The 26,867-nt window shown below is 43.8% G+C and overlaps 2 protein-coding genes across 4 annotated transcripts; one reads left to right on the forward strand and one right to left on the reverse strand.

Annotated features, from left to right (window-relative positions):
* Window positions 1-234: 234 nt before the first annotated feature.
* On the reverse strand, window positions 235-25,645 carry TK1 (thymidine kinase 1). 3 transcript variants are annotated; one of them, XM_077328102.1, is made up of 9 exons: window positions 25,628-25,645; window positions 23,218-23,386; window positions 7,956-8,617; window positions 7,253-7,284; window positions 6,704-6,817; window positions 5,074-5,167; window positions 2,255-2,344; window positions 2,052-2,171; window positions 235-1,367 (listed from the first exon to the last, which is right to left on the reverse strand). In XM_077328102.1, exons 3-9 carry the CDS (start codon window positions 8,019-8,021, stop codon window positions 1,179-1,181), a joined length of 705 nt encoding a protein of 234 aa, XP_077184217.1. In that variant the 5' UTR covers window positions 8,022-8,617; window positions 23,218-23,386; window positions 25,628-25,645; the 3' UTR covers window positions 235-1,178. The 3 variants fall into 3 exon arrangements, with proteins under 3 accessions (XP_077184217.1, XP_077184216.1, XP_077184218.1); XM_077328101.1 differs by lacking the exon at window positions 25,628-25,645 and having other exon boundaries at window positions 23,218-23,441; XM_077328103.1 differs by lacking the exon at window positions 25,628-25,645 and having other exon boundaries at window positions 7,887-8,617; window positions 23,218-23,441.
* Window positions 11,972-21,950, forward strand: AFMID (arylformamidase). Its single transcript, XM_077328100.1, has 11 exons — window positions 11,972-12,101; window positions 14,416-14,503; window positions 15,190-15,294; window positions 16,318-16,366; window positions 16,574-16,659; window positions 17,471-17,543; window positions 17,721-17,818; window positions 17,985-18,063; window positions 18,807-18,939; window positions 19,987-20,091; window positions 21,549-21,950. The coding sequence occupies exons 1-11, from the start codon at window positions 12,072-12,074 to the stop codon at window positions 21,576-21,578; spliced, it is 876 nt and encodes a 291-aa protein (XP_077184215.1). The 5' UTR covers window positions 11,972-12,071; the 3' UTR covers window positions 21,579-21,950.
* Window positions 25,646-26,867: the final 1,222 nt, after the last annotated feature.

Raw genomic sequence — 26,867 nt, forward strand, 5'->3', positions numbered from 1 at the left:
GTTTCAGGACTCATGACTGATGAGTATTAACAATTTGTCTTTTCAGGATAGACTCGCTATAGATCATGCTGTTATTCTTTCCCGTATTAAGTCAATTATAGCTTCAGTAGACAACAAGCTACCAGAACACAAAAGGCTCTAATACTCTTTAGCTATTCAACTCTCTTGGAAAATTCCATGGTTCTCAAAGGAAATAAATTTGAAAGCGACAAAATCTCAAAAGTATATTAGGAATTCATTCAATATTTACCAATTTAATAACTTTATGAAAATCAGCCAGCCATAAAAATACCCCAGCCTTTGAAATATACTAGTAAAACAGTATTTTCCTAGTAGAAGGGCATGATTAAGTGCAAAAGTGTCAGCTAAAACAGATGCAACCCCCCCACACACACACACACACTCCTTCCACTGTCTCCATACTCTACCATCAAGGAATTGAAATGGGACACACCAGAAGTTACAGAATAGCCATTATAAAGAGCACCTGACACTAACACTACAGTGTAAGTCAATAAAAGGCAGATATTTAAGCCATATGTGAATGCATTAGTCCAGTCAGTGCCCCTCGAAATCAGTGGGCCAAAGACTGGAGTAATTCTGATTGCACTGTCAACTGATCTCGCAGAACAGAAGAGCCACCTTTTATTCCCATAATAACCAACTTGAAGTACAGTGAGATGCGTGAACAAAGTCAACAAGTTTTTGCTCAGTCTGGTCACTCCATAAGGAGTTACAGAAACCATCAAATTTAAGGCCATACTGGAGAAAGTCCCCGCCCCCGCCCCAAAAAAGAAAGAAACCCTGTCTTAATGAAGAATGCCAGAGGTTAGAGTATCAGGATATAATGAATGTCCTGTTCTTGCTGTAGAACAGGTTCTCCTAGGGTGCTTAGCTGTCCCAAGCTGTTGGACAGTTAAACCTTGAAGCAAATAAAAACAGGCAAGATTCACACCAGAAGGAAAGATGGCAGCATAGGGAAATGTTCCTCCTCAGACAGCAGGGCACTGAATGGATCTTTTGCTTAAATATGGGAAGACTTGACAGCATGCTGCATTGTGCTGCTTTGCCCCTGAGGCATTGTGCTCCTTTGTCCCTGTGGCAATTGCTCTGTTCCTAGTGCCTTACTATTAGTCCTGTGCGGCAGGTGCACTAAGCAGGCAGTCTTGCTTCCCCATTCACTTGGATGGGCTCCACTGCATGGTCTGACAGGCAGCCAAGACCTTCCTGGCTGCAGTGATCTCCAATGCTTTGCTTCTTCCTGGCAGGTTCTCTTTGTTCTCAGCCACTGGCTGGTGTGATCGCTTCTTGAAGTAACAGACACGGCAGACTGAATGATACTTATCTGCCCCTCCAATCACTTCTACCTGGTTAGACAGAAAGAGGACTTAAACTCCTTTCCAGTTACAAAACAATGTTCTTCAGATAGTCTGTAACCTGTATTTCTGTCACAGATGAGAATCCTTCTAAGGAACATAGTTTTTCATTTATTTATATTTGTCCATCCCCACCAATTCAAGCTCAGGGCAGTTCACAACCATTGTTAAATCATATAATGCATTCATACTATAAAACACAATAAAATTTCAGTAATGGTCCACATAGTCACAGTCCAGCCAGCCAATAAAAGATGACACGTGTGCGTGTGTGTGTGGGGGGGAGTTGGAAGTATGGGGGAGGAAGAAGGCCCACATGGTTCTAAACTGCCATGGCCTCAACCATAGGCCTGGTGTAAGAGTGCTGTTTGAAAGACCCCATTGAACTTGAAACGCTCATCCCACCATGCTGGAGCCACAGCCTAAAAGGTCCTGACTCATTTAGTGTTGAGTTACAGTAATCCAACCTGGAGGTGACCTGACATGAATCACTGTAGCTAGGTCATCCTGGACAAAGTAGAGCGCAAGTAACTTTGCCCAGTATAGGTGGGAAATTGCTTGGTGAGTTACATTTGTAACCTGTGTCTCCATTGAGAGGAAGACATCCAAGGTCACCCCCAGGTTCCTGACTGAATGCAAGGTTGTTAACTGCCCTGTGTCAAGATTTAGTCTTACCTCCTTCTCTGTTCCTAACCTCTTTGTGTAAGAGGCCTCACGATAGCACTCCATACAGACAGCATTCAGTTTCACCACACTCTCTGCCAAGGGGACCAGCTGCAAAATGTTTCCAAAGGCCTGCAGTGAAAGAGCCAGATCTATCATATCTAAAGGACACAAGTCAAAAGGCACAAGGAGAGAACAAAAGTGCGTCTCTTTACCTTCCTCTGAAAGGTCCCATCAAGGGCTGCAACAATGACTGTCTTCCCTGCATTGGCCATTGCCTCCGAGAACTCTACAATATCTGGAAACTGAAATAAGAGGGAAAAACAAACCTCTGTACTATATGCATTCCTTGAAATATAGTACATAGCACTGTATTACTCTCAACACTTGGGTTAGGAGGAAAGTATTCATCCAAAGGGAAGACAACCTTGGATGTAAGATGATTCCCCGTAAGGTTCATCAATCTACATAACTAGCTTGTATGGAACATGTGGAGAAAAACAGGGGCTTGTAACTTCTAACTACATTCAATGGCCGTGGTATAGCTCAGTGGTCTGCAACTTTTTAGGCTGTGGACCGGTGGGTGGGGGAGGGCAATCCGGCGGGCGCACATGCATGGCAGGTCCGTGTATGCGTTTGCGCCATGTGTGAGCGCAAACACGCATACACAGAACTGCCACGCATGGCGCAAGCACGGCAGGTCCATGCATGCACGTTTGTGCCAGCAGCCGTGCTTCCCTCCCCCCTCCCTCCCCCACAAAAAGAAGCTTGCCAGGCCGCAAGCTAATCGGCCTGGGAAGTTTCTCATTGCGGGGGGGGGGGGGGGGCGGGGAGAGGGAGCCGCGGCCCGGTGGTTGGGGACCACTGGTATAGCTCACTCCCTCTGCTACCGGAACTTCAATTTCCAAAAAAAATCAATGATTTTTAGGAGAAGAGTTGGTTCTAATATGCCGCTTTTCTCTACCCGAAGAAGGCTCAAAGTGGCTTACAGTCGTCTTCCATTTCCTCTCCCCACAACCGACACCCTGTGAGGTGGGTGAGGCTGAGAGAGCCCTGATATCACTGCTTGGTCAGAAGTTTTATCAGTGCTGTGACTAGCCCAAGGTCACCCAGCTGGCTGCATGTGGGAGAGCACAGAATCAAACCCAGCTCGCCAGATTAGAAGTCCACACTCCTAACCACTACAACAAACTTGCTCTCAATGGACACTTGTGCAAACAAAAGTTCTAGTTGCAGAGGAAGTGAGCTATAATGTGGCCTGAGCAAAGCACACGTGGAAAGCAGTCATGGGAGCTAAGCCCTATGTAAGACAGGGAATGTCCCAAAATATTCATAGTTTTTTGTCTGAAGTATTTTGAATGTCTATTTTTCCTTATTCCATCTACCATGCTGGGGCTCTGAGGAACTCCCCAACCCATAAAACATATGGAGAACTTGACACAGAGCAGCAGGCGCATAACAGACCCAGTACTATCAATGGATAACTTTCTGTTACTTAGAATCATAGAATCATAGAGTTGGAAGGGGCCATACAGGCCATCTAGTCCAACCCCCTGTTCAACGCAGGATCAGCCCAAAGCATCCAAGAAAAGTGTGTATCCAACCTTTGCTTGAAGACTACCAGTGAGGGGGAGCTCACCACCTCCTTAGGCAGCCTATTCCACTGCTGAACTACTCTGACTGTGAAATTTTTTTCCTGATATCTAGCCTATATCGTTGTACTTGAAGTTTAAACCCATTACTGCGTGTCCTCTCCTCTGCAGCCAACAGAAACAGCATCCTGCCCTCCTCCAAGTGATAACCTTTCAAATACTTAAAGAGGGCTATCATGTCCCCTCTCAACCTCCTTTTCTCCAGGCTGAACATTCCCAAGTCCCTCAACCTATCTTCATAGAGCTTGGTCCCTTGGCCCCAGATCATCTTCGCCGCTCTCCTCTGTACCCTTTCAATTTTATCTACGTCCTTCTGGAAGTGAGGCCTCCAGAACTGCACACAGTACTCCAGGTGTGGTCTGACCAGTGCCGTATACGATGGGACTATGACATCTTGTGATTTCGATGTGATGCCTCTGTTGATACAGCCCAAAATGGCTTGTCAAAAGCTTTACTAAAAAGCTTTACTAAAATCCAAGTAAATGACATCAACCGAATTTCCCCGATCCAGCAAACCTGTTACTTAGTCAAAAAAGGAAACTAGGTTGGTCTGGCAGGACCTAAAACACTGCAAGTAGTAGTATACCACCGCACCCATGAGGGCGCAATTTTATAATAAAGTCTGCTCTAGGCAGGAATCTTACAGGTTAATTCCATAATGCTGCATTTGCAGGAAGATGTTTGCTTTTGCTGTATAGCATGGCAGCAAACTTAGGTGAGGCGTAAAGAGCTACAGCGGGGAAAGAAATAGCTATCTGGTAAACTGGTTCAGAGCACCTTGGGTTTTTCTTCACTTCTTTAATTCCTCTTTTGCTATTCTTTAACAAAACAAGAGAGGTATTATTGCTTGTGTCTCCCTCCTGAGGCAGGCCTTTTTGTTTGGATTTGCCTTCCAAAAACATAATTTTGGGGTGGTGCTTACCGCTTTTCAAAATCCCAAAGGGGCATGGAGGCTCAAAAGTTTTGTGTACTCTTGATTTAAGTCCCATGATATGTTAAGGGACCCATTATATATTTTCTTTCCTTATACATTTATTTTGCTGGATAAGACAAAATTCCACCAACCAAAATGTGGGTCTACCAAAAATTGATCAGTAGTGTACCCATAATCTATGTTCTGTATACCCTTCTACATGCTGTTTAATGAATGGCTACTTTAATCTCTACTAAGTCATTTAACTACTAGTTAACCTGCTCACCACCATCAATCTACTTGCAGCAGCTTGGGTGTTAGAAAGACATACAATGATGATTTATAATGGAAATATCCTTAGAACAAGCCAAATGTTTCATGTGCAAGGACATTGATCCATATTACTCTATTCCTTTCACAAAAAGCCCTGTACCAAGTTTGACTAGACAATGGAAGACAAAGAACTTACAAACTGGCCCTCATCAATGCCAATTACTGCAGAGCTGAGGGCCTCTTGATGCACATCTTTGAGGTAACAAGCTGACAGGGCCTCCATTGTATTCCTGTCCAGAAAAAGAAATGTTTGTTATCAAAATGGCTCTGTTCTAGGTTTTCAATCTCTACATATGAAGAACTGTCACATAAATGCAATCTACCTTTCAGACTCACAATAAATCTTCTATATGGGAACAACAATACAAGGTCTGCCACATTAGATTGTGTGCGTACATGTCTGTGAGAAAGAGCCAATGAATGTTCATTCTACAAATGAAAGTGGGGACCAGTACCTGGGTTTATATGTTGCTTAAATCATGTTAAACCATATATGCAATGAACCTAACAGGAAATTTACTTATTACTCAACTCATACAAAAACCAATTAAGTGTACATTGTATATGACCTCTTATGGCGCAGAGTGGTAAGGCAGCAGACATGCAGTCTGAAGCTCTGACCATGAGGCTGGGAGTTCAATCCCAGCAGTCAGCTCAAGGTTGACTCAGCCTTCCATCCTTCCGAGGTCTGTAAAATGAGTACCCAGCTTGCTGGGGGGTAAAACGGTAATGACTGGGGAAGGCACTGGCAAACCACCCCGTATTGAGTCTGCCAAGAGAACGCTAGAGGGCGTCACCCCAAGAGTCAGACATGACCCAGTGCATGCACAGGGGATACCTTTACCTTTACGTACATGACCTCAACAAACTTGTTACCAGGGCTACTATGTACAACAAAATGTTTGTTTTGTATATTTATCCATTTTCACTCTATCATGAAGCTGACTGACTGTGGACATCTTCTCTTGGCACAACTTCACTAGGTTGTTGTGAAGTTAATGGAAGATGAGAGTTCTTTGGAGGAAGAGCAGGATTAAAATATATAGATCTGAGAGATAATCTGCCTCTCTGCATAACTACTCATATGTAGTGATATTTTACAGTGATAAAAGCTGACACTCACCAAGGGGGTTCAACAAATTGAGGAAAGCATATTAGGAAAAGGAAATTTTGGGGATTCCAAAATCTGTTTCACCTTATTTGCACAGGGACATGTCCTGGTGTCACTGCAGAAAGCTGAACACTTGATTGTCAGCTAGAGCTTAGGTTTTCAACACATTGGCCCAGCAGTCCCCCATGCTCCAAAAAAGTAGATACCAATTACAGCTTTTTATATCTATGACACTGCTTGTCTGTGCTCATGACTACGTATTCAGCTTGGTGTAGGGATGTCTAGATTAAGCATACCATAGAAATTAAAAGAGTAGACAAAGACAGTATCCTACCTACATTATAATGGAATTCATAATGAAAAAAATAAGAAAGCATCCTGGGTCATGTGGTTCTTTTGTACTAGTGCAGTAGATTAAATGTTTAGACGCTTGTCTAATGTTCTGTATTATGTTTGGTTAATCATAGAAATGACATATCTCAAGAACACTAGAGCCCTGATCACTGTGGTACAATCAAGCGCATGCAAAGTACACATATAAGCCTTGCCCCAAAATTATGATTCGTTTTTCCAGGAACCATATAAGGATTTTGTTTTTGTAGGCAAACTAACCTTCCTTCCTACTAGCCAAAGGATAGCATCTGAAATAATTTACCTGTCATGTGTGGAGACCCCATTGGAAGTGTACCGTGTATCTTTGGCATACTTGACCAACAGACATTTGTACTGTGCAATTTGGAAACGACGGACTCGGCGCATGAGTTCAGTGCTGCAAAGAAAAAGTGGGAAATGATCAGTGGCAGGAGACTTGCCCATAAATACTGCCTTTTTCCTGCAAACACAAGATGGCAATAGAAGTGTGGATGCAATCTGCTGGGTGAAGACAAACCTTAAAAAGTAGGGAATCAACTTCCTTGTCCCATAGGATCCACTCACCCCACTCCAATAGGAAGCTAAGGAGGCTCATAGGAAAGCCTATGTTATACCTTGAATAGAATAGTAAGACTAGCTAGAAAACTGCACTACAGGCCAGATCCTTCTGAGGCATCCTACTGATGCAATTCTTCCCCTGCTCTATGCTGTGGAACAAGACTGAGGCAACAGAGTGCTATGCCACAGGTAGGCACATACTCTTAAAACCACAAAAGCTATAGGTAATTTGTCAGGCTTCCAATTCTAATTGTATCAACACTATTTTGCATACCTTTTCCCAGAGAACATGGGTCCAAAGATAACCTAAAGTGTAGGGAGAACAAAAGATAAATACGGTGAGATGTATCTTATCAAACACACTACAAACTGGTTAACTTCATTAGAAGCAGCGTGTGGTGTAGATTGACTCTTCTTCAATTCAGGATGTACTTTTTGTGTTCTTAAGCTGTTTTGGTAAAGGACAAATTTCTCTAACCCAGCCCCTTCTCCAGGCTGATTTTACTAACACCCAATCTAACTTGCATTATTAATTTATTGATAACACTGGCTTTCGCTTATCTGGGAGACCAGGGCTCAAATCCCAGCTCTGCCACAGTAGCCTGCTGATTAACCTCAGGCCAGTCACACACTCTTTGCATGACTCAGTGCCCAGGGTGGTTGTGGGGAAATAATGGAGGAAAGGAGAATGATGGAAGTCCCCCACCCCCGTGTTCTTTCCAAGAGAAACAGGCAGACTGACTCTACTAAATCAATAAATGTCCTCTTCAGTTCCCCAATCCACCCCAGTCCTATTCTCCTGCTCCCCTCACCGCGCCCTTTCCCAGCACCTGCCCTTTCCCAGCACCCAAGAGCCCTGGCAGCATCCCCCAATGACCTCTCTTCCCGCCCCAGCCGCATAACTTTACCACTGTAGTCCCTTCTTTCCAAAACTTCGGCAAACGTTACTTATGCGAAACCGCCCTCCCCGTGCTTGCCTGTATCTGACCGCGGGCCTTGCAGGGAGACCCTGGTTGCACTCCGGGCACCATCAGGCAGCTCATCGCTCCGATCAGAATCGCGTGAAAGGGCTCTCGGGGCGCGCGCCGTTCTTGTCTATGGTCTCAAACGAAGACTTGTCCAATCAGAAGGGGCCGCGCCAAGTAACGCGCAATCAAAGGAATCTCCGCCTTGTCCGAGGCTTGGCGGGAAAGACCTCTGTGCTCCCGACATGCTCCGCAAAAGGGGGGGCGGGACAGGCGCGCGATTTTTAAAAGCTACGCCTTAACCCCCCCCCCTTTTTTTTTGGTAACTCCTGAGTCAGGTGGGATTAACCACACGGACTCTCTCGCGCTCTGAGGTCGCTGGGGAGGGGCTGCGATTTTTTTCCGGTTCGCGATAAAGGGATGTGTGGGCTACAAAGAGAACTGATTTTGAAGATCCCGGTCTGAGTTGGAAGCGAAATGGCCTTTTTCGGCTACTCCGACTTGGAAAGACCTTGGAGATTAGTGGATGGAGCTTGCTAAGGGTTGAGTTTGAGGACTGGCGGGAGCTCAGCAGAGATGTATCGCCGAAGAGTCCACACCAAAGCTGCCATTTTCTCTTCTTTATAGTCCAGATCTGTTGAAATTCCCAGAAAGCTTCAGGTCCCACCTGGAACCTGACAAGAAAAAAGCTGCACCATTAGAATTTCTTCATATGTTTTAATGCTGGTAAACAGGTAGAAGATTTGCTAGAGCATCCCCTGATTCTATTAATGCTTTCAGAAATAAATTTCTTCTGTGACAAGCCTAAATCATAAATTACTACCTCTAAAGATTTATTACCCTTTTTTCTTTTACTGGATATCTTCTGTATGTCAAGCAGATGTCCTATCACTGAGTTGCAGCCTTTGGTGCCATACCACCACAGATGTGCATTTTTCAGGATCAAGCTATGACATGCATAAAAACAGTCAACATTAAATACATAGATATTAACTTTGGCTTAAAATATGGGGCTGGCAGCATCTGCTACAGCACTTGAAGGCTCCTGGAAGACCTGCTTGCAATCGCTAAGGGACATGGGTGAGGGACAGGGGAACACTGAAAAGCTCCTGGGGACTTTTGGGGGCTCTCAGGAGCCCCCTGGCACTGTCTGCCCTGCCAGGCCCTTTCCACCGGTGTGGCATGGGGATGTCCTCGGCAGCATGCGTGAACTGTTGGATGGTGCAGGCACATAAATCCTTCAGGGGCTGTCATGAAACTTTCTGATATTTCTAACACTGTCTTTTTACGGCTAGACTGAGTCTCTTAGAGACTACTTCCTGTTTCTTGCTCCTCCCCTCCTTGCTTGCCTGCAGCATTGCTCGTATAGCGATGCCTCCTGCATATCTTGCCATCCAACTAACTAGATTAGATTAGGGACTATCTTCTTACGTTTCCTGTCTAGAATGGAGTTCTCTAATAAATAGTTGTCATATTAGTTTAGTAGAACAACCAGAGTCTGTACTTTATTTGTTTGTTGTTTTTTGGCCTACATGCATTTAGTAGCCAGCAACGATGTGCTGCATACACTAGCTTAATTAAGCAATCTGCTAGCTTCTCTGGATATTGCAGACCCACACCACGTGTTCCATCAGCCAGTATCCATCAAATATGTAGCTGCACTAGAGCATCAATGAAAATATCCCCCTCATTTTTTGTCAGTTTAGTGGGACAAGGCTAAAATGCTCTCCAGAGCTCCTGCCAGAGTACTCCTGAGGCCTCCTCCCCCGTACAAATTGCAACCCTGTGCAAAGGATGGTGGAATTGCAGCTGACTTTGCACAGGTGTGCACACACACATGTTGCTAGTGATCACAGCTTGCAGTCCCAGCGGGTCCTGCCATGCATTCTGTACACTCAACATATAAGATCGTGTGACACTTTCCCATTTTTCACAGCGGCTGACAATCTTCTAGTGCACCACAATATGCTTGTCGCTTTTAAAAGCAGTCTTGTCAATTTCAACATTGAATTTCCCTTTGTGTTCTCTTTCATTCAGCAAACTGAGGGCCTTTTCGCACAGGGATCTTTGTTGCAAATTGTTTGCGGAATGAAAAATCGCCATTTAAAATAGTGGAATTCGTCGTTATGCATACCTGCCTTTGTAGTGGAATCAGTTGCGTTTTTTAGCGTTTCCCACAGGCTTCCGGTCTCGGCAGAAATCGCTAGAAAGGAAGCGCTATTGCCAAGCTCGTCCCGCCCCTGGCCGTCAAGCAGCCAATGGGCAGCCGTTAGCATGCTCCCAAACAGCCCCTTTCCCTTTAAGAAAGGTTTTTTAAAAAAAAAAAACGACCCATAGCAACGAATCTAGGTAGATTCGTTGCTACGGAGAGACCCATCCAGCTGCCTAATGTGAGCTGTCGCTTGATTGTATGATCGTTTGCACGCTGCCTCGAGTGATAAAAAAAAAATCCCCCCCCCCTCTCACGGGCCCGATTTTCGGCTGAATTTATTTGTAAAAAATAAAGGGACTTTATTTCAGCAAACGGGCTTTTCAGTGGTTTGTGCTTAGTGACTAAAGGTGAAGGACTGAAGCCAGGGAAGCCTCTAAACAGAAAGAGGCTCGCCGGTGCGTTTATCCCCGCTCGCTCGGATAAAAAAAAATGGCGATCGCTTCGCCGGAAGTTTGGAGGAGAGAGCCAGGGGGAGGGACTTTGAAGAACCAGCAACAATGGTAACGCACAGGTCTTTAGCGCTACTGTTGCAGATTGGTTGCAGGAGGGTATCGCTATCCGGAGGGTGAATCCACTTTTCTGGATTCCCCTGAAAGCGCCACAACGAAGCGCTTTTTGCTGATTGGTTTCAGGATTGTTGCAGATTGTCTACGACGTCGTGGGTTATGGCAAATTAGTAGCGTTTCCAAATAGCAACCATTGTGCTACTTTGAAGCCGTGCGAAATGGCCCTGACAATAGGATGCATGCACAAAATCTGAGCCATGGGGATTAAATGGAAAGCGCTTGCTGGACGCTACTGCCCAGCTACAATAGAACAATTGCATCAATTAAACTAACCTTAGACACACACATATCCAAGTGACATTCCACTCTGATTGTAGCTGCAGAACAAATATACCAGAGGAGAAAGAATGGAGTATAAAGTAGGCACAGAATCTGAAGTCAAGATTAAAGAGAGTCAGCTTGGTGTAGTGGAAAGAGTGGTGGCTTCTAATCTGGTGAGCCAGGTTTGATTCCCCGCTCCTCCACATGCAGCCAGCTGGGTGACCTTGGGCTCCTCACAGCCCTGTTAGTGCTGCTCTCATAGAGCATTAACATCAGGGGCTCTCAGCCCCACCTACCTCACAGGGTGCCTATTGTGGGGACAGGAAGGAAAGTTGATTGTAAGTCGCTTTGAAACTCCTTTGGGCCGTGAAAAGCTGGGGATAAAACTCAACTCTTCTTACTGCTCTGAAAATCTGCAGTAAGAGGTGTGTTTGTAATAGGCCTAGAACTCTGTGCTTCTCTATACTTGGGTAGACTTTCTCTCTGTAAATACCAACACACTACCTTTGAAGTGAACTGAGAGTTTGCATGAAGACTTGCAAAATAGGTTGCCAGCCTCTAGATGGGGCCTGGAGATCTCCTGGAATTAGAACTGATCTCCAGACTACAGAGAATTCCCAATAACTTTTGGAAGGCACACCCTATGTTATTATGTCCCCGCTGAGCTCCCTTCCCTCCCTGAACTTTGCTTTCCTCAGGCACTGCCTCAAAATACCTAGGAATTTACCAAGCTTGATTTGGCAATCCCATGAAGCAAAACCATGCTTGGAAATAGAAATTGCAATGGGTTGGGTAAGATCAGAGAAAGGCAGTTTGCATAGTTTTCATGAGATGACTATTCCAAGACAAATGACTGATTGTGATCTGTTTTCCATTGCAGGGGCATGTTTATTTTCTTTTTCTCCTATCTGCAGCTTTAGTCTAAGGTTTGTGGACCTAATTCAGGAACTAGGTAAAGGTTAAAGTCCAAAGATTCCTTTAGGCATTTGCTAACAAAAGTTGAATTCAATCATGTGGTTCTAGTCCAGTGAATCTGCCCTCACAGCTCCCCATAACATAAGCAATACAGGCCACATCTGAATTGGTGACATGGGAAAGTGGCAGGAAATGACCAAAGAGGTAATGGAATTTATTAGGGGGAAATTGTTTGTTTGCTGGTGGTTTACAATTACTGGGACAAACAAGATTTGGGACTTCTTTCAGAAAACAGTATTGTTCTTTTCAAAGAGGAGCCATTTAAGGTAGAATTGCCATGATTCATTCACTCAGTTATAGCAAAACAGGCCAGACAATGTTATTGGTGACCTATGGCAGATCAATGCTTTCTGTGTTGTTTTTCTGCATTTTCTTTGATGTGATTGCAGTACTACGTGGTACTATTTCAAAGACAATTTCCTCATATTTTAGAACTGGACTCCGTGTTCTATTGAAAATAGATTCCTAGACTAAACCCTGGTGACATTTTTGCCATTAAATAAGTCAAGGGGATGGTGGTGGGTAGGTGAGGAAAATGAGGCAAAGTATTTTTCTGTTCCAGGGGGACAGAAAGTGTTGAAGGGGGGGGGGGGAGTTGTTGTGAAAAGTTCCTGTAGATGGAGAACCAAGAGTGAATTTAATATGAAGAAAGCAAATGTATGTATTCCTTGGTTGCAGTTTGCGGATGAAGTAATTGCTTGACTTATAAAGAGAGAAATGCCAGGACTTTATTATGTACAAAAAGATACATCAGCCCCTTCGTAAACACTGGTTCTTTATTCTGAGTCTGTGAAGGAAGGGGAAAGGGCCATTGATCATTGGTGAGGAAACAGCTCCCTGCATATGCTCAGAGTTACTTTTCATGGCTGCTTAAAATTGGGAGCTAAGGGTGCTCTGGTTGATGTTGGGCTAGTCACTTATTGACTGGTCTCCATGTTCTTCAGGAACTGTAAAGCAGAGCCCAGGTGCATATAATGGCTTTGAGTTGCCTAATTTCTTTTGCTACCTGGAACTATCTGCTTGTATGCTTTTCTGCAAAGGGGCTTAGAAATCATTCACTTGTGAGCAACAGTCATTGTCTGAAACAGAAAATTTCCTCTTTGCCTAGCATTAAGGCTAAGCTTTATAACAGTAGATTTCCTTGAAGCTTGTCATATATTGTTCAGTACTGAAATACTGCTTTTTATTTATTTCACCTTGATTTTTCTCCTATGAGAACTCAAAGCAGTTTACATTGTTCTCCCCTCCTCTGTATTATGTTCAGAAAAACAACTGCTCTGTGGAACAAGTGCTCCTAAGCCTTCCACTATGACCTTGACTTGGATCACCAGGCAAGCCCATTATCATTAGATCTTGGAAGCTAAGCAGAATCAACCCCAGTTAGAATGTGGATGGAAAGCCTCCAAAGAACACTCATGTCACAGAGGCAGGCAATGGCAAACCACCACCAAACATCTCTTGCCTGGTTGCCAGAGAATTTTAGAATCTCTTGGCTATACTACAAATTTGTCATAGATAAATAATAATCTGAGAGCCTGATCAGGATTCAGCCCTTGTAGCATTTTTTTAAATGGTGACAGGATCTCCATCACATCTAGTTTGGTCCTTAATAAAAGTGCAATTACTGTTTCATCTTACTAAACTATTTCCCCTTTTAACTTCTTGCTACGTTTATTTAGACCTATTGTGGGAAGCCAGGGCAGAGAATAAGTCATACGAGAGACCATTGAATTAATTACTGGAAAGACACGTACATGCTACAGATGTTGAACTTGTGCATTCTCTTAGCCACAGGGCCATTTGCAGGGTAAGAAATACAAGGCAAAAGAATCCAACTGTAATCTTATAGCTCTTTGCAGACTTTGTGCCTATGCGTCAGACTTAGTGGTTTCTTGCCTGTAATCTTACTGTCTGGCTAGCTCATCCTTTCTCAACTTTTTTACCATTGAGAAACCCCCGAAATATTCTTCAAGCTTAAAGAGCCCCCAGATGTGGCATAATCATGCAGAATATGGTTTGGAAGCATAGCTGTGTACATGCCCACCTGGGGCCCCTCCCCTTCCCACCCCCTCCAAGTCTATCATTGGCCATTTTTGGAGGGGTGGGTGGGTTGACATGATCATATATGGTCATACCATCTGATAAATGTTTAACATTTTTTAAATATATATATATTTAAAAATTAATTAACTCCCACCCATTCAGGAAACCCTTCCAGGGCTGTCAAGAAACTTCATGGTTTCATGAAACCCTGGTTGAGAGAGCCTGGGCTAGTAATTTACAAGTACTGTTGAAATATAATCCTTACTTTTCTGTTTTCTATTTGTCTGTCCTGGTTTGGGATTAGTGTCCCTCTTTAATCTGTTGATGTTTTTCTATCCTGTCCCAGATTGTTATTTCCTGGCAAAAAATGGGGTTGCTGGTGTGGCCATATTAGCTGTGTTCTCTTTCTTTGCAGGAACTGGAAACTCAGTACTCCCCTAGCAAGTGGTCTCCACGGCTGGTCACAGATGTGATTGAGGCTCATATACAGGCAACTAGTGATGGTAAAGGGCTTGCTTGGGGCAATTTAAGACTCAGGCTCAAAGGGATGCTTTTGAGCAAGTTGGATTGGGACTGCCCTGATCCATCTCTCTTTCCCTGCCTCCACAATGCAGCTACGAAGAAAATAACAGTATGGGTGGTGGGGAGGCATTGGCCTCTGAATCTGTGGTCCTGATTCAAGTTGGGGCTTGCAGTGCTTGGGGAAGTAAGGTCACCATTCCTGGCATGTGGTTGCAAGAAAAGTGAGTGGGGTCTGAGAAAGCCCCACCTGAATTTCTTAAAATAGTTTGTACTTAGCTGTGTGCCTCAGTTTGAAGCTCTGAGCTGAGCAATACCTGGAGATTTGGGGGTGGAGCCTGGGGAGAGAGGGTTCCCCTCCCAGAGGAACTGGTCATCTGGAAATCAATTGTGATAGTAGGAGATCTCTAGGTGACAACTGGAGGTAGAAACCTTCACTTTCTAGTGATGGGGTTGGGCTTCCTGAGGATGAATGCAGGTGGGCTTTGGCCTGTGGATATGCTTTTGCTTCCTAAATTTAAGATATATTAGTGGGTTATGGGACTTTGATTTTTTTAAATGAAATCTATTCATGCTTGGGGGGGTACATGTGCGCGCATGAGTGAGCTATGGGAGAGGTGCCTCAATATGATGAGGACTCCATCTCTTGATTCTTTTCTTCACTCCACAGCTACCCGCCACACCCAGGCTGCCACCCAAACTCTGCTGAATGTCCCTTATGGGCTTAGAGAGGGAGAGAAACTTGATGTGTATCTTCCTAAGGAGCCCTCTCAAAGTAAGATCCCTCTCAAAGGCACTAGAATGAAGGGGATGAGGAGAAGCAAAATGGTGATGAGACTGGTTGTTACTACAGTTTTCCAAAAAGTTTAAAGCCATGGGGGAGGGGCTTTAAACTTTTTGTTTTTCTCATCTCACCCATAAAAGCATAAATTTGTGGGCAAATGGGTAATATATGCAGCACTTTTCTGCCAAACATAAACCTTTTGTTGCAGTAACATCATAATGTTTTATTGGGGATATTTTATTGGGGATTTTATTGTATTTTAATGCTATGTTGTGAACCGCCGTGAGACCAAATTGGGGAACGGTGGTCTCTAAATCAAATAATAATAATAATAATAATAATAATAATAATAATAATATGCATAAGCTTGAGCCATATGGAAGGGCGGCATAAAGATAAAATAAATAAATAAATAATATCTAGTATTAATTGGCATATGTATAGAATTTAAAAGTCTAAATCCCTTAGTTTGCTTTGAACAAATTGCAAGTTGGCCAAATATTCAAACAAGAAAAACCTGCCAATTGCTACATCCAATTGCTGCACTTTACCACTTTTCACCCAAAAAGCCAACAGAAAAAAATGAATGCTTTACATTCTGAATCTTCAAAAACATTTCTTTTACTCCAGAAGGGGTGGGGGAAATCATAGGAGCTCTTTTTTGTGCTTCTCAAAATTTCTCAATTTTTCCACTGGAAAAAAAAATTAAAGTTATCTGACTTTTTCATACTATACATTATGAGCAAAGCCTTGTCTTAAAAAGCAATACACTAATCGTTTGGGGAAAAAAATCACAGAAATGTTTCCATGTTCCTCAAAATGGTTTTTCTGTGGGAAAATTGAAAAGAAGTCCGGGGGGGGGAAGGGGGGAGGACAAACATTCCTTAATTTTTTACCTTCTTCTGGACTTAAATTTTTAATTTTCTTCTGACCAAGAGCTACCCTGGGGAAAGGAAGGAACAGAAGGAGTGGGTAGTACTTCGCTCCATGGTCATCCACTATATTTCTTTTCAGCCTTTCCTTTGGTCCTCTATATTCATGGTGGCTACTGGCAATTGCTGAGGTGAGTTGTGCTGTATAGTCTTTGGCAAGGGAAATCAGTGGCCCTGGGCTTTTGCCCATTGGGCTTGAATGGAAGACTTTCTTATCCAGCAGCACTCTCCACCCCCACATGGGTTTCCTAATCTCCTTGCTCTGGGGGCTGGGATGACAGCAAGTTATGAAAGGCTACCATGTGACCATCTTTTCTATTTTGGCTTCCCGCTTCAAGCAAAGATGTTTCAGGCTTTGCTGCATGGCCTCTAGTGACCCATGGTGTTGCAATGGCTGCAGTAGACTATGACCTGGCTCCCAAAGGTAAGCGATTGAGTTGGAAAAGGTTAGCCCTCTCCTGGTCCTGGGGTGAATCTGCACTTTGCTTTTTATCCCCGGTGATCCCAGTTTAAAAGAACTCTTCTATATGTTATTCGATTTCCATTCTGATATTTAGCGCTTTAAAATTTCCCTCTGCAACATCTGTGATTGATCTGCAGTGACTCTACTTTCCCCACACAATATCCTAGGAGCAGATCTAACTTGCTGTATTTGAGTAACCTATTTTGAGAGCCCCCAGTATCAAGTGTAGATCTGCGTTTTACTGGATTGATTTCCTCCCCGTTTTGCTGGATTGATTTCCTCCCTGGTCCCTCCAAGGCTGATATAGTGAAGCAGTCTGTCACTGATTGGTCAGGATGTCAGTTCAAAGACTGCCTGGTTCCCGGGGCAAGACTTCCCTCACAATACTTATTTTTGCCTTTGTTTTGAGTTCTTTTAAAAAGTGACTGCACTCAAAAAGCCCGGGAGCCAAAAGACAAGAAATAAAGCACTCTCCAGCCTTGTGCTCCTTTAATGCCAGCTGAACTTCACCCGACCCACCCCCCACTCATTCAGGAAAAGAAAAATAATCAAGCAGCTTTGTGATCACTGCTCCCCTCCCTCCCTCTGAGCTTCCCCAATCAAATGCAGAATGCTTTGTGATTCTATTCTGGGGAAAGGAAGGAGGAAGACCTGGGTTCAAATCAATCTGAATTCAGCAGGATCAACAATGGAAAAAACAAAGTAAGTGCAGAACCAGCCCTAGTCTCCATGCCATATTGTGACAAATTTGGATTCTCTGCTTTTTGCTCAGGCCGGCTGGATGAGATGGTCAGGCAGGTGCGGCGTAGTGTGGCCTTTGCAGCTCAGCAATATACGGGAAGCAGGTAGGGAGCTGCTTTTATGTTTCTGATATACTTTGTGTCTCTGTGGAGCAATCTGGCAAGGGAAAGCCCCAGGGAGCAGTTGTATCATAGCCGATTCCAGGATGGGACTGCTAGATTCTTCTGCTAACTTTGAGTTCTGGCCTTTTATCATCACAACTTCATCTCATTTGCTCTTAGCGGTCTTTATGTGCTTGGACATTCAGCAGGAGCTCACTTGGCAGCCATGGTGCTTTCCACAGACTGGACTGAGTTTGGTGTTGTGCCAAACATCAAAGGTAACCAACTTGGGAACATCCATCCCATTATTCACACGTTTCAAATTCCATACCTTTCCTTTGTGGCTCTGTGGAATGTTAGATCAAGTGTCCTTAATGGTTGAAGCTGTTCTAGCGTGACTTTTCCCTTATTAAGTCTTTGTGGGTTGGTCCCTTTTCTTTGCAGGTGCCTTTCTGGTGAGTGGCATATATGACCTGGAACCTATAATGCATACCTATGTCAACAATGTACTGCACATAAGCTGGTGAGAATTGTATCTTAGAACAGGAGTGCTCCTTGGGATGCCCCTCCTCCTTCTCTGCTTGCTTTTATGGCTGCCCATTGACACCACAGCAAATGGATCACCAAGGTCTTTGGTGTGGGTCACAGATATCTTGCAGCCTAGGCACTGCGGCCCTTCAGCTCCCTGCTCACAAACAGGCACATGGAGTGCCCGAAAGGTTGCCATATACAATCCATGGAAGATTATTTGGCCTTCTATCATCTGCATCAGTACTGCACACAAATTGAACACATATATGGATGCTAGGACTAAAGGCATATAGGATGGAGATGCACATAGCCATGCTTGTGCTTCCAGCTTGAGTTCTGCTCTAATGGTATACTCTGGATTGCCCCAAGATAAATGTCAGGCTTCTGCCACCAAATATGTATAGTCCCCACACTGCTTATCTCACTTCAGTGTCCCACAGAATCTGTCCCCATGCATGTGTTGCCAATTATGCTCATATTTTGTCCTGATCACATTTCATGGATACATTTGAAAGTAATCTTTCAGCTTTTAGCTTCAAAGCATCCCAGCACACATTGTAGGTTCTTCTGTGCCTAAACACTCTGCTTTTGCACTTTCTCATTTAAAGATAAAAGATTGTAAAAATTTGTTCTGTGCAAAAATTGGTGTCTCTTTGCTTTAATAGAAGTTCTGTCCACCTCATTTGACTCTGCCTTCTGATCTCTGCATGGTCTTGCTGATTTGTCTTTCCTTAGGGAAGTCGCTCAGTTGAACAGTCCTTTGCAGTGTGCCCCCAAGTTGGAGGGCAGGCAGGGCTGCCCTGTACTGATTGCGGTGGCACAACATGACTCTCCTGAATTCCGCAGGCAGTCCTGGGAGTACTTTGAGGTATGTTTGGAATTGTACTCACTGTGAAAGTCAAGGATGCCAGTGACAAAGCAGTCCTTGTATTAGCAGAGCCTTGTAATAACTCTCGTTTTGTTGCTGGACTAGTCAATTAAAGATTAGGCTTAAAAGGATGGACATGAGAATAACCATCAAATTGTTTGTTAAATACTTGCATTGGTCTGTCTCAAATGTATGTTTGGTCTTTGTGTGCATATTTGGGTGCATGGACTTCTATGTGTGGAACTTTCTTCTTCAGAAGTAACACTCACAATGTTTTATGGAAATCATTAGGTTTAAACAGTTGCTTGTGCATGTGATGCACATGCACACTACTTGCACGCATGATACATGCCTGTAAATGGTGTGTATGTGCATATATGTGTGAAAGGGTCTTGCCTGGCATAGTTTAAATCGCCAGTAAGCCATGAAAGGTTCCTGCCATCCAAGTTAAATAAATAATATAGTTAGAATGAATTAATGTTTGGAGAAGAAGCCATGTGCCTCCAGTTAGTGTCTAAGCAGAAGCGTCTATGCTGCTGTTAAGATAGCTACAGGGGTGTCACTGTTAAAGCTTCTCATCCCAAGTTTTATATTATGTAAATAAACCTTTTTGGTTTTTTCACAAGAGACTGAAACCAGTTCTTTGGGGAACCTGGACGTTTTTCCTAGGTTCCCACAATAACAAAAATGCAGAAAGGGATTATGCTTAAGTCCACTGGGGAAAATGGGGTATCTATGAAGTAAATAAATAGATTTCACACACCTTCAAGTGTGGCTTCCTAGAATTGCACCTGTATGCATATAATGCATATATAAGTCTTTAAGGCAGATAGATGAATCTATTTGTCTGAAAAGCATGTGTCTATTTGGGCCAGGGCTCTCCCTTACTCTTTGCTTAATTTTTAAATAAGGTAATTTATATCCTGCACTCAGTTTTTTTGTGTGTGTGTGTACCTCCACTCTGCTTCCAAGTCTCAGTTGCCTAGTCATAAGACAAATGCACCAAAGACCCCAGCAACTACTAGGTTCAGATTTGTTTTATTACAGGTTTTACGCAAAGCTGGCTGGAGTGTGTCCTTTCTGGACATTGCAGACACAGATCACTTTGATGTGGTTGAGAAACTCTCCCAGGAGGACTACCTCCTCACACAGGTAAAGAAATAATATGATGGGTGCTGCTGCAGGCAGCAAGCACCATCCTGCTGTTCAAGAATCAGTGATTGAGGCCCGCTACGCGCACACATCTTACGGCAAATTTTCAGAGCAGTAGGCCTTTAATTTTGATTTTGAATTCTGTGCCTACCCTACACACCATTCTTACCCCCTCTGGTGTATTTACTCTACAGCTACAATTTTAAAAATGCACTTTTCTGAGTCAGTATGGAATGTCACTTGGGAGTGGTGTCCAAAAGTTGTTGTTTTTTTGTTTAATTTATACAATTGCTTTATTGCAGCTGTGCAGTAACATCCAGCAAGTGCCTTCCATTTAAATCCTTGTAGTTCAGGTTATATGCATGCATGTTAGCGTTAGTTCACTGAATGAAAAGGAACAGAAGGGGGGGGGGACTGGTGTTGAAACTGACCAGACTTGTTTTTGAAATTGACAAGCAGTTTTCTATACTGTTCCAGGGATAGTCAAACTGCGGCCCTCCAGATGTCCATGGACTACAATTCCCATGAGCCCCTGTCATTGAATGCAGTGAATGCTTATGGGAATTGTAGTCTATGGACATCTGGAGGGCCGCAGTTTGACTACCCCAGCATTGACCATTAGGATTCTCTGCTGTGTTATCAGCTACTGTCACTATGATAAATAAGAGTCACACTATCTCATAATAAGGGGGGACACGTTGTTCATAGTAAAACCCACTGAGACTGGCACTACAAGCTGTGATTATTGGCAATGTGTGTGTTTGTGCACCCAGCCCTGTACAAAGTCAGCTGCAATTTTGCCATGTTTTAAACAGGGCTGCAATTTGTATAAAGGGTGAGTCCTCTGGCAGAAGCTCTGGAGAACATTTGTAGTCATCCTACATAATTAAAAAAAATTGGGGGAGGGTACTTTCACTGTTGCCCCAGTGTAGCTGCATATAAATGCTAATTTCCTGCCCTTCCTTGCAAATGTGTGTGGTTTTCCCTTTTGGATTCTCTAATTTGATCCTTCACACCTTGGCAGTTTTTTACACCCTGTCCTGTGTGGATTGCACTTTGTCCTCCAAATGGATTGATCCCAAGCAATTCTTAAGGTGTTAACACAAAGTCCATGTGGCTCAGTCTCCGTTTTAATGTTAGGTTTCCAAATTGCCCCCCCCCCGGTCCCGGAACATTGTTCCCTAGAGCATGAAAAGGAAAAATGATTTCAAAACTTTAGGCTTCCCATCCCAGTGTCTGTCTCTCTTTACATCTCATATCAATTTCATACTGCACTCACAATCCTTCTTTATTTTGTTTGCATGCAGCACTGAAATCCTTTTTTCTCCCCCCCCCTTGTTTACCTCGTCTCAGATACCCCTTTCAAATCAATACCGGCAGAGAGCTAAACAAAATGCTTGTACAGTCTGTTCAGCAGGGACATATCTCTTCAATGTGCTTTCTTCTTAATGTTTCAGGTTATTCTGCATATGATTTCAAGAATCTGATCAGTTGGAAAGCGACAAAACTCTCAGGCTGAGGTTTTTCTACTCCATCTACGGGCATGCCTGCATCATTTATCCCTCTTCCAATGTCTTTCTGCATTGCCTTCAGTCTTCAAACTCTCCTGTTTCAACTACAGCTGTAGCCAGTCTGGAGGGGGTAGAGAAATGCCTGTTCTAATCTGAAGCATGCTCATCCTGCTTTTTCCATAGTGTTCCTGAAAAGAATATAGTTCTTTACACATGAATCAATTTGCATCACACTTGGAGATAGCCTTTTAAGGTGGCTTTGGATTCCTCTCCTTATTCCTGTGAAAAAAATCTCCTTCCTTTCAGCTTTTTGAGAACATTACAATAAAATGAGGACATAAATTGCAACTGCATTCCTCTTATAAATCACTCATTCCCAGGAGCTGGTCTGGCAATGAAGCTTGATCACATAATTGCTGCTTAAATCACTATTTTCCCTTATTGTAAGAGCAGTTATCTGAAGGGGGGGGCATCTTTCACTTATGGCACTAGCTGAACACTTAGCGGAAACACTAAGTCCGTATAAAGCTGCCTAGCAGGGAGGCAGACTATTAGTCCATTTAGCCCAGTTACTGTTTACTCTTGCAAATAATCTGTTTATCCCAACTCTACTTCCATTAAAAATCAAAAATAAAATGGAGATGCCAGAGACTAGCACCTTCTGCATGCAAAGAATGTGTGCTCTAGCTGGGCCCTCACAACATGTTCAGTAAGGCCAGGGCCCATTCTTTTCCACCACAATTCAAAGGCAGTTATGATATGGACCTGTGTGAATCAGTAACCTGCCCATATGGGCAGATGAGACACAGGCCAGAATGCAGCCTCAGGAAAACCTTTGTATAATACCCAAAGGGTTTTAGAAGAATGTAAGGATTCATAATGCTATTATCATTGTAACAATTCTGGAACAGTCTGTTCTTTATGCTTTTTATGGTGTCTGACTGAATGGCTGAGAGAGACTCTTATATCCTGATGACCCTGAATTAATAATGTCTGTTGTCATAGCTGAAGTAATAATGAGATGCATATTTCAATACTTTCTCTGCTGCTTCTGCAACTGAGTGAATGCTCAGATTACATTAAGGGTAGCAAACAGGGCTATCAATGCATGGGCCCCCGATGGGCACTTGCCCAGGGCCCCCACAAGCATAGGGGCCCCATGCTAATCTGTATATGTTAACTGACTTGCCATAATTAAATATAACCGCAGTAATTTAGACTATACAAAACTATAAAATAATATTTACTGCAATGTTACTGTTACAAATGGACATTGTAGTTTGTCTCTGATTTAGTATCCCTGGGTTTGTATTTCAGTCACCCCTGCCACAGTGCCACCTCACTTGCATGCAGGCCTATGCGTATGGATCTCATGCTGTATAGTGTATATGTTATGTTACTTAAACTCAGCTGACATTACTACCATTAACTAGTGGTGTGGGACTAAATACTAAATATTTCAGATATATATTTCCAGGTGAATAACCCTTTCAGTAGAAATGAAACGTAATGTTTTGAGTGAAGCACAGAAGAGAGCTGCAGAAGAGGAGACAATAGAAAAACTTCCAAAATTAAAATCACGGCTCAATACAGGTGTAACGACAGCCACTCATACCTTTCAGATACAGCATCCACTCCTGCAATGTCAGCCACTAGTACTGTTCCTTCAGATTTAGCATCCACATCTGCATCCATTCCTGCTACTAATCATCCAGTTTCAGCAGAGATACCATCACTGCCTGTTGCTGCTGCTGGTGACATTTTACAAGACGAAATACCCAAATCTGTAACAGTAAAAGAGTTTGCAATCCAAGCGACAGCTCTGGGGCTATGGAACATTAATGATAATAACACAATAGGTTCATAGTGGGCCCTCGTCATGTCAGAATCATGTTAGCAATCTTTCAAACTCATGCAGACTGTATAAAACAGCTGGAGTAGAGAATATGAAGGCAAGGTATTTATCAAACAATGTGTTCAAATGTGAACCATGGAATGGTGGGTATGTAGAACGTCAGTGGCTCTTCTATTCTCCAAACCAAGGTCTTTTGTATGTCGCCTATTGTCCAAGAAAGAAAGATTGCTCCATCAGGATTCAATGACTGGAAGCACAGCTATGTTATTGTAGAACACCAGTTATGTTGAAGTAACAATTAAATCTATCTATATGTTTAAAATTATCGACCATTTACTTTTTATTCCTGTGAGTGGTTGTTGTAGGGTACACAGCACACTGGTTTGCTCAGGGGCCCATAATGCCGTTTAGATAGCCCTGGTAACAAAAGTGCTAGAGTGAGGTGCACCTACACATTTTCTTAAGACAAAGAATGCTTCAAAGAGTATCCAGATCTTGCTCTGAGCAACTGTAGAATCTGGTCCACATTTACATTGTTATTTGGTTTTTACCAAACCTTTCCCTGTCTCTCTAGAAGGTCCTATGTTGGTTTTTTAGGGTTCCCCAACCTTTCAGTACCTATGAGCATCTTTGGAATTTTGAGAAGGTGTGGGGAGAGTCACCCCAAAATGACTTCAGCAGAAACAGCTACCTAGCAGGGTGGGACCAAACAGGACACCTCCCTCTTCACACCTCCTGAGAAGGAGGATATCCTGAAGGGGGAGTAAAACCAGACACTGACTAAGGAAATCCAATATTAGTCCTCATTTTCTAGGAAAATTGTCTTTAATTTGAATGAGAACAGCCAATAGCAAGCCCTGCCTTACAATGGCCCCTCCCACTTTCTGAAAAGCCCAGCAGGCGCCAAAGGAAGTCCTGGTAGGCACCATGGTGCCCATGAGTAGCACATGGTGGAACCCTGCTTTAAATGAGCTCTGTGTAGCAATACACAATGGAGCTCTGCTGTTTTTCATGTGCTGAGCGTAGATTTTCCATGCCCGTAGTCCAGATGTTTCAGTCCCTCTTATTTTATAGCAGTCTTGCAAAACATCTTTCTTAGGGGTGTGCATAAGCATGGTTCTGTCAAATAGGCTACATTCCTATGTGTACCTACTAAGAATGTGTTCCATTCAATTGAGTGGGACTTACTTCTAAGTAAACATGTTCAGGCTAGAACTGCACAGTGGCTTATTGAAAAGCTTTGATGCTTGGGAGCCCTGAAAATGTGCATGTCTGTTTCAAAAGATTGTCTTATATTTGAACATCAAACGACCACATCTTCCTGAAAAATGCAGAACACATGTTTCATCCAGCCCGAGAGAATCTTTTCTGAGACAGAGATGAGGGCATCAAGCATAGCTTCCTGGGTTGTCAACCCTTTCCCGACACAAGCGGGTGGTTGCCAGCTGCCTGGAGGAAAAATGTGCTTTGAATAGAGGATTAACACAATGTTCTTGTACCAGAATTAGAATGCCTACATGCTCTAAGGCACCTTGGCAAAACAAGAGTCTTTTCTCCCACAAGTACTTAAACCCAAAGTTATTATTTTTAATGTATTCCTACCTGAATCTAAGGACATGGAATATAAATTTTTCCATGTCCAGAGTTACCCTTCTATCATTGCCAGCCAAAAGATATGGCAGATAGAGAGCATGTGAGCAGTGGGGAAACTTCTCAATAAAGGCAGCATGAAATTGGCTCTTACAGAAGAGTATAGAAAGCAACTAAGTTTAAATTATTGTTCTTCCAAAAGGGTAGAGTCTCAGGGGACAAATCTAATACCCTCATAGGCCCCTTATGCACGGGACATAATGCCCGCGTTGGCGGCAGCAGCACTTCGTGAAAAATCACCGATAACGCTTGCTGCAGGTGCCTCCAGGCCCAGGACTGCGGAAGGCCCGCGTTAAACAAACGCGGGAACTTCCGTAGCTTCCTGGGTAAGCCTGTCGGCCCGCCCAGCCCCGACCCTATGGTTTCCCCGTAGGGACACCGCACGGCCCTGCAGGCTCCACAGAGCCCCGGAGCTGGCAGGGGTGACTCCCTGCCCCTGCCTGGGCATGCGGAGGCGGCCTGGGCCCTCCCACTCCCCCCAGGCCGTCCAAACCTCCCCCCCCCCGGCGCTCCGGCTTACTTCCTGGCCCTGGCGTTCAGCATGCACGTGCGTGCGTGCTACGGCAGGGCCGCCCAATATGCCCCACCCCCGTGCATACACGGGGAACCCCGTCGCAATGGCACAACGGCAGCACACAGTAGCTGTCGCCGTGCATAAAAGGCCATAGTAGTCTGTCAGATTGGCAAGTGGCAAAGCCAGGAAGAATAGCTGGCAAAAAAAGGGAAACTGTTAAGGTAAAATAACATTGCAAGAGTGGGGCCGAAAGGGCCCCCAAAAGGGAGGAACAACTTATCTTTGCCTCCTGATCAAATCATCTCAGCAAATCAAGAGCCTTTTGAATTTCTAGGACATTTTTACAAGCCAGACATTATATTCTAGATCAGGGATTCCCAACCAGGGGTCCATGGGAGCCCTGGTGGGGGACAGCAGCCATTCCCCTCCTGTTTTAATGGACGGCCACAAGCTAGGGAACTGGTCACTTCCATTGCTTCCTCTCCCCCCCCCCCAAGGATGAGTGAGTTTATGCACATGGGAGGCAGGCAGCACCTGCAAGCCTACTCCTGCCTTACTGTCTCCTATCTCTCAACCCCTCAGTCCTCTTAGAGCCTGCCTGTTAAGGTTGATGGTTATGTCACTACCGGGGGCACGGCAGGGAGGCATAAAGAGCTGACATCACTTCTGGGGTTTCTCACAGCCTGAAAAAATTATTTCAGGGGCTCCTCCATGGCCAAAAGGTTGAAAAAAGCTGCTCTAGATTGCGCAAGCTTGTCTTCCACTAACTTATTCCACAATAATCTATGGAACTAAACTGCATCCATTTTAAAAGCTCAGGTAAGGTCTTGCATTGTGCCAGGAAGAGTTTAAGTTTTATTATAGCTGCCCAGGCCATAAGAGAAATTTGACTATCCCCTATCTCCAATAATAAATATAGAACTTGAGATACATATGGGGGTAAGTAGAAGAGTGCACAGGGAAGAAGCCAGCATACTCTCCAACCAACTGAAGACTGCAGAGATTCAAATATAAGAGGATGTTATTGCCCAGGTAAAGCAAAAAGTTTCAGCTGCTCATTTCCACACATTAAGGGACAGGACATTTTCCTCAGGGACTTCTAGCACCCTGTACAAGAAGTGCAGTGAAGAACATAAGGTTCTCTAGCAAGAATTGCAGTTCCCACTTGCAGTGAACAGAATCCCTTCCATGTGCAGTGCACCAGCAACAGAAATACATGGAAACTATTGTTAAAAACTCAGGTGAG

This window comes from Paroedura picta, chromosome 3 (assembly GCF_049243985.1).
Source record: "Paroedura picta isolate Pp20150507F chromosome 3, Ppicta_v3.0, whole genome shotgun sequence".
NCBI lineage: Eukaryota > Metazoa > Chordata > Lepidosauria > Squamata > Gekkonidae > Paroedura > Paroedura picta.